Source organism: Cynara cardunculus (assembly GCF_001531365.2).
Source record: "Cynara cardunculus var. scolymus isolate 2C chromosome LG 1, CcrdV1, whole genome shotgun sequence".
Taxonomy (NCBI): Eukaryota; Viridiplantae; Streptophyta; class Magnoliopsida; order Asterales; family Asteraceae; genus Cynara; species Cynara cardunculus.
Window position 1 is genome coordinate 8,470,268 of NC_037528.1, and position 8,227 is coordinate 8,478,494.

The 8,227-nt window shown below is 33.8% G+C and overlaps 1 protein-coding gene across 1 annotated transcript; it reads left to right on the top strand.

The window, feature by feature from the left end:
- The first annotated feature begins 2,101 nt into the window (after positions 1-2,101).
- LOC112527623 (binding partner of ACD11 1) lies at positions 2,102-7,973 on the top strand. The gene is made up of 8 exons (XM_025138369.1): positions 2,102-2,241; positions 2,354-2,457; positions 2,551-2,626; positions 5,329-5,400; positions 5,479-5,541; positions 5,797-6,137; positions 6,835-6,958; positions 7,580-7,973. The coding sequence occupies exons 1-8, from the start codon at positions 2,236-2,238 to the stop codon at positions 7,598-7,600; spliced, it is 807 nt and encodes a 268-aa protein (XP_024994137.1). The 5' UTR covers positions 2,102-2,235; the 3' UTR covers positions 7,601-7,973.
- The last annotated feature ends 254 nt before the right edge of the window (positions 7,974-8,227 follow it).

The window sequence follows — 8,227 nt, forward strand, 5'->3', positions numbered from 1 at the left end:
AAATTAATAAAAATATAGATCCATATAAAACTAGTATTTTCAGAGCAGTAAAATGAAAGTTTAAAAAGTACAAAATACAATAAATAATATTTAAATAATTAATAAAATGTAAAAAAAAAATACTTATTTGATGTTTTATAAGATAATTGAGTTTTATTTTGAGGTTATATTGGTAAAATATAAGCCTGTTACACTCTGTTTCATATGATAGAACTAGAACATGTGTGTTCTACTTGGTCCTGCTTTGTTTCAGTCGGTCATACATAAAAGTCCTGCCAAACATGGAACATAGATTTATGTTCTAATCTATCATGTCTTGTTCGGTGTACTAAACACACCCTTATTCATGAGATGGACAATCTCTCTCTCTCTCTGTGTGTGTGTGTGTGTGTGTGTGTCTATATATATATATGTGTGTGTGTGTGTGTGTAATTCAGGGAAAAAAAATTCTTTTGTTAATTGAAAAGTGTATTAGTTATATATTTCTAAAACTGTGTGTCTTTTTAATTGTGGACATTTACTTTGAGACGGAAATAGTATATTGGCTACAAGTTGTTACTTTGAATATATTACATAATTTTGTATCACGGTCCGTTTACAGGCCTATAAATTGTATAAAATCATAAGAACTTTTATAGGTTTGAGTTATGATAAGAAGTGTAAGAAGAGATATCCACAATTGGATGCACATTAAGATAAGACACATCGAAATGTACCGGATCAATCCTCGTATCAATCACGATTAATGAGTGAGTTTGAAATTAAAAGTGATCAAAGGTTCAGATCCCTTTTTACGTTTCTATATTAACTTTCATACTCGCACAATCTTTTGCCCTGTTTAATAATGGTGTCATGTAGTATACATGGACATAAGGGTTAGTTATTTGGAAACTCTGTATATTATGATAACTGTGAGAACTAAAGAAAAAAATAACTTTTTCTGTGCAATTTATTTTGCTTAAATTTTATTTATTTCTCGTATTTCTTAAATAAAAAATATAGGGGGATTGATGTTTTTAAATTAAAAAAGTATTCTTGTAACCATTCATTTTAATACATCCGTTAAATCAATTAATCTAACGTCTATTAAGATGTTTTTAAAATTTTCATTTATTTAGGATTGAACCTCGATATATGTATAGGGCGTTTATTATACAAATCAATCACACTATTAATAAAAACCAATCATAATCGTTTATCTGATTTAATGAATATTTCGATATGTGAAAATTTCAAATTAACATGTTACATGCATAGCTTGCCAAACCATACATGTGCATATTATGATGAAGTATACTATTTACCATTTTTCTAGCTTAGTTCATAATATTAAAAGTAATTGTTTTCGAAGTTTAATATACAAGAAGACCACCAAAATTTAAAAGAATTTCAAAAATGCCACTCAATGGCTAGAGGCATATAAAAAACAAATTCAAGTGGTGGCATCGTATCACACAACAAAACATAATCATGACACTATTAATAATTATAATTTTTGCATTACGTCAGAACAGTTTTTTGACGTGCAAGACCTCACTGAGGGGTTGTTTGTTTACCTCTTAATAGTTCTATTAATAGGCAACAACTGAATCGTTAAAAGGTGAATCTTGTTTGTCAAAAAAAAAAAAAATCTACCTCTTAATGGTTCTAAAACCCTCTGAATGAGTTTGTATCCTGGATCTCCCTTAACCATTAAGAGTCCTAATTTCATTGTACACAATTACCAAACAATTATATCTCATTTTGCACTATACCATGAGAGTCTCTTAATCATTCTAACCACTTAATTATTCTGCACCAAACCATTTAGCAATTGCCAAACAAGCACAAAAAATGGATGACCTTATTTAACGTTTTTATAGTTGGATGATATTTTTAACGATTGAACTTTTTTTTAAACAGATGTGATTTCTGCAAAAATGGAGGGGGCATATTGCAAGATAGGAAAATCGTGAAGGGCCAAGAACACAAATTGATCAGAGAAAGCAACAAATCAGCAAAGAATCTATGTGCCTTCAAAGTTTTTCAAACCCTAAATTATTATTTATAATAATATTGGGAGAAAAGGGGAAATATAATGCCATTCATCATCTTCGGAGCTTATCTGTTAATTGCGTAATTACATCCTCTCGCTATCTTTCTCTCTCTTTCCACCTGAAATTTCAGACGCTTTGGTTAATTGGTTACCATTTTCGCACACAAGAGCTTGATCGTCTTTTGTGCTTCGTAAGTAAAATGCAGGTGGGTTTTTAACTCCTTTTTGATTCTTATACCCTTTTAAAATTTGAGTTTCTATGAGTAATTTTTGTCGAGATTTTCAGAAATTTATGTTTTTCGTTTGAATTTATTTAAGACAAGAACGGTACACGTAGGACATCTTTCAGATCTAGCTACCGAGAGAGAAATTCACGAGTTTTTCTCTTTTTCTGGTGACATCGAGCACGTTGAGATCTGCCGGTTCGTAATTTCAATATCAAGTTTGAAAGTGATTTAAGTTTTTAGTATTACTATACACGTTGTCCTGATTTTGATTATTTTTGAGGGTTGTAGTGATTCAGAACAAAAGAAGACTGCATTTGTCACGTTTAAAGATCCAAGGGCTCTTGAAATTGCATTATTGCTATCGGTAATCCCTCAATTTAATTTCCCCCCTATTATTGAAGTACCAAGATGTCATCTGGTGATATGATTGGGCAAGATTTTGATGCACTAAAATAATTCTTCCTCTGTTAGTTGTAACTTTATTTACCAAAGTTATATTCATTATTTAGTTTTTAGGGTTTTGACATCGATTCTTTTTTGTATCTAGAATATCGTAAATTTCGAAGCAATTATGGGGTTTTTTCTTGAAAAATAAATATATGAAAAGGAGTCTGAATTCAGATTTCTAAATTTGAAGATTTGATGTTCCTGAAGTACCTTATCTTTTTTTCTTTTAAGATAATTTGCAAAAACGTTCAAAAACTGCCTTTGGATTCCATTTAAATGAAGTTAACTATATTTTTGGGACAGAGGGAGAAAATTCTTATTGGAGATATTCCTTTTATATTGAATATCTTCCTATCTCAATGACTTATGTTTGAAATTTATGCACACAATTATTGAGAATATACAAGAAGTTCTATAATTCTATTGCAATTTCTTGGAAATTTGGAATCTCCAACAGTATTTGCAACTTTGCAATTACTAAGTCAACAAACTACGACCACAGAGAATCGTGGCTGCGTATTCATTCCACTTTGCCCAGCGGAGACTCTTGGGTCCTACTTTGGGATAAATGGACAAAATTCCAAATTTCCACGAAGCAAAGGATTAATTATATTGGAACTGTTTTTTTCTGCTGATCAGCCTTGCGTTTGTCTTTATGCTGGATGAAACCACAAGTTATGATTAGTTAGTAATTATCATTGTTTATGCACATCTTAGGCCCACTATTACCACTAATTAGTTGTCTCTTGATTAATTTGAACACTTCTTGGTTATGGTTTTAGATGCCTGGCTGCTAACTTAAAGCAGTTGGGTTTAGTTGGATTTTAGTGGGTATTTGTTTATACCCTATTAACGTTATGACATTTCAGCATCATCCTATATTCTTTAATCTTTTTAACGTTTTGCTTCCTAATTGTATATCGGTTTTCAAGGTTTAGAGCTGAATAGTCACGAACGCAAACATAAACTTGCATGTGTCCATTATACTTGAGCTCAAATAATGTTTTCAAAAGAGTGCTTGAGCGAGCTCGAATATTTTTAGAAAATGTTCAAGCTTGAGCTCGATGCTCGTTTAACAATTGTGAGTTACACATTATAACCTAAAATTCAACCCCTATAACCTCGTTTATGTGCTCGACCTTGAGATTGATTAACATTTGTTGATTCCAGCTCGAAGCCTAGTGTTAGCAGCAACTTTTTTATTATATATTTTTATTGTATGCTATATGAATATATGGACTCGTTTGGCTAAAAAGAGTGTATGCTCGTATGACTCGACTTGTAGTCGAGCTTTTGGACGAGTCGAGTGGAACATTAGTATTGTGGAGATTGACTTTTTCAGTTAAAATGAGTTCTCTTTTGTGTTCAAAATAGACTCGAGCTCGAGAATTTCTAAGCCTGAACTCGAGATAACGAACTTGAGCTCAAGTAGCTTGTTAAATGCTTGAACCATCAACAACACCCCTAAACAATGGTTTGAGTCATGGGTCATTTGTTTGGAAGGAAAAGGGCCTGCATAAGACATAAGTTGGGGTGAGGTGATTATCCTGAAATATGAAGGATCTAATTCTTTGGAACATAGATGCTTGGCCTAATTCGTGTGTTCTTCAATTGAAAATAGCAGTTTGGCTGTCACTTTAAGAGTGCTTAGAGGAAATGGATGTATATTCATTTGGCTTTTGGAGATGGGATTATTGAATGAAAAATAAAAGAATAGATATCGCCATACTTAAAAATGAGGTAATCCTAATAGGCATGAATTCATCACAGCTAACTGGATGGTAGAGAGGAGATGAATGGAAGAATTCGTGGTTTTACATGAGTTGTGCTTGCAATGCTGATACCGTTTTGTGGGGTGTATTATTTGTTGGCTTGATCTGTTTATTTAAAACATATATGACATAGTTGCATCTCCATCATCTTAAAAGTAAATGTGGGGTCATGTATATTGTATTATAAACAGGAAAATATTATTTATTGACTTTATTAGTCAAAAGGTTCCTTTTTATGCCATCAAACTTTTAAGACAACTTGTTATCTGTTACAACTCCAATACCATCAATATATTGAAGATTAGATTCGCAAATTGCAATCACTATTGCATAATGTGTGGGCATTCTTGATCCATTTGTTTCTAGATGGAGTTTACTTGCATGCAAAAGATAACAAGCCTGGTCATGAACAACCTGGTTGGAGCCATGATCTACCCATTAGACAGGTAGTTGAGTTCATTAGGGAATTGAATTGCAGGAAGCTAGTTTCTTGATCCTTCCTTCCCAATCAATGCTAACTCTTATCTTCCTAAATCGCATTGTATGATTCGAGCAGAACAATAGCTCTTATCTGCTCGATACACGAGTGGGGTTTCCCCTCTATGGTGACTGGACATATATATTTTTCTTATAATTTAGTCTCTGAGAATGAATAATAACAAAGAACATTTTGGAGTCTCGGGCATGCTACCAAGTCAATTTTGCTGGAATGCTTGTAAAGGCATTTAAAGTAGAGGTTAATTGACCCCGGGAGTGGTAGTTATAATTCTTGTATTTATATAAAGCAGATTTACAACATTCTATCTCATGAAGTAGAAAGTTATATATTATATGTATGTTTTTACAGGGAGCAACCATTGTGGATCAGATTGTTAGCATTACTCCTGTGGAAAATTACGTGCCAAAACCTGAGTTCCGGGTATGGCTATTACTGACTATATAAATCTATTTTTTTCTATGGTAATTGGGACTTATGCTGTGATGCCACTTCTTGCAGGAAGTTCGTGTAGTAGATAATGCTGTGAGCATGGCTCCAGAAAATCATTCACCGAATGCTGAGGTAATAGCTTACACAGTGACACACATGACTCTCACCAACTTCCTAATGTACAATGCTGTCATGTTATTTTGGAGAATATAAGATGTGAATTAGAACGATATATCGCTGACAAAACTAAACGAGTAACCAGAAATGATATCTTATCGTCATATATTTCCTTGAGAATATGTGGATTAGTCTATGAAATCAGGGCCTTGTAATATATGAAATTGACCAGGTAACATACTAACATTGAACTCCCTACCTGTTAAACAGGGCAACGGTACATCTCCTCGCAGTGGTAGAGTGTACATGAGTAAAGCACAGGACGTTGTTTCAAGTGTTCTGGCTAAAGGTTCAGCAATTAGGCAAGATGCCGTGAATAAAGCTAAAGCGTTTGACGAAAAGCATCAATTAAGAGCCAATGCATCTGCTAGGGTGAATTCCTTTGATAAGAGAGTAGGGCTTACAGAGAAACTTAGTGTTGGGGTTTCGGTTGTAAATGAGAAGGTCAAGTCTGTGGATCAGAGGCTTCAAGTGTCGGACAAAACAATGGCTGCACTATTGGCGGCTGAGAGGAAACTAAACGATACAGGATCAGCTGTCAAATCAAGCAGGTTTGTCGAGCTTCCTTGCCCTCTCTTGGTTTTTCTTTACTTTCTTCTCTTTTTCTCAGTTACTTGTTCAATGTTCTTGTAATTTAGCATCTTGATGAGGTAATTTGCAAATTGCTGTCTACAATTACAAATATGTTCGAGAAACATGGGGTAAATTGGTAATTTAAACACCATCGATCTTGAGAATGCATTAAAGATGCATCTCAAGTGTGAATGGCTGTGCACCCAAATTGCATATAAAAATCTAAGCAGTAAATAGTCAGAAGTGACCTTCAAGATCCACCTGGTGTTCTGCAAAATGCGGCCATTAAACAGGACATTGGGAATGAAAGTAACATTTTCTCCCTTTGCCTTGTGAAAACCGCTACACTTTTCTTTTTTGGAATGTCCCATCAAATTGCAATGTTTTCTTCTTTATCAAGTTTTTATAATGAGATCATTAGTTCCCCATTGTCATCATCACTAATATTCTGATATGGATCTGGTTTAACAAGATTCCCCTATCTTGTCATTATTGAGGGATATCTATTATTTATCTTGTTGGGCTAATAGTATTATTATGTCTCTTAAACTATGCTTTTAAGTGTTGAAATGAGACGATTAGCCATCATACTGAAACTTGAAATACTGTCTGTTCCATGTGGTGACATGGATTGTTAATAAAACTTTCAAATTGGTTCGTCTTGGATGTGTTTAGGTATGTGACTGCTGGATCAGCTTGGCTGAACGGAGCTTTTGGTAAAGTGGCAAAGGCTGGGCAAGTTGCAGGAACGAAAACTAGACAAAAATGGAACTTGGCAGTGTCAAATTTAACTGCAAAGGTACCTATTTTCCATTATAGTCCCAAAAATGCAATTACTTTACTTATTTCATCTTTTACTTCAAGCAAGTTACCATTAGTTACTGTTAAAAAACTAACAGAATGATGCCTGATTTTATGCGCCAAACCTTTTGATAAATTTATATCAGTGCGGTGCTTGATGTGGGTTTGTTTTAGTTAATAAAAATCTTACTTTTATGAGCATAATATGAAATGCACAAGCTTTACTTCTTCAACACAGTTTACATTATGAATACATACACATAAAGGAATCAATTACTTTAAATCCCAAATGCATGTGTTGTATTTTTACTTGTATATTATATATTTTAGTTTAATTAGAAATGTTGATAATATTTCTCTGTGCAAATTGTTTTGAAAAAGTTGTACATTGTGCAATTTCATCAGCATTCTCATACATACGAGTTTTTTTTTTTTTTGAATAGAAGTGTCACATCAACATTGATTTGTGGAAAATTTTGGCACATAAACACAGCATCACTTGATTAGAAGTAGAGAGTAACGACATAGTTTCTAAACTGAAAGAACCATATAGCATACGACTATATGCTTGATGCCCTTTTCTGCTTTCCTGAATTAGCAAATGAATTGTGGTTTGCAGGATTCACCGATTGCTGCATAAGCAGAGTTGATAGATGTTGATGATTATGGATGGGTTCTCAATGATCAGAATGATAATTGAGATCTACAATTAGATGTGTGTCCTCTAGTAAGTAAGTAAATGTTTGTGGGTATGGGCAGTTTTGTGATTCATTTATTAGTTAATTGTTGTGTAAACCTACTTACCTTCCTGAGGGTATTGAGCCTTAAGGTCCTGTAATTTTCAAGTGTGCAACTGCAAGTCATGATGTCAACTCCATTTAAAACTCAAGTGTAAGGGTTCATTTAAGACTAGTCTCTTTTCTTTTTCTTCTTTTCAGAACTGAATCTCCCAAGTTTGGAGTATTGATGTACTACTTACACCTTTAATGCATGATATACAAGTGATTATAGTACCTTGGCCTCGAAAATGTGATTGGCTTTTTCTTTGGTCATCTCTTTTCTTTGTATCATTTCCAATTTAGAGATGGAACTGATTATGAAAGGTCCCTTAACCGGCTAGGCGGCTACTGGTCAAAAGGTATCACCACCACATAACCAGCTACATTTCTAGGCCGAAATATGAAACCGATAAGGATCCGTATGAGTGATAATTGGTCCGCAAGCCTCTGTCTACTCTAACTGGTTTATCGACCAGGTGGTGTTTGAA

What these genes read in the sequence shown, in the direction of transcription:
- LOC112527623 (XM_025138369.1), top strand. An exon ending in TGCCAAAACCTGAGTTCCGG is followed by an intron (nt 5,401 to 5,478) that starts GTATGGCTATTA and finishes CACTTCTTGCAG; the next exon opens with GAAGTTCGTGTAGTAGATAA. An exon ending in TGTCAAATTTAACTGCAAAG is followed by an intron (nt 6,959 to 7,579) that starts GTACCTATTTTC and finishes TGTGGTTTGCAG; the next exon opens with GATTCACCGATTGCTGCATA.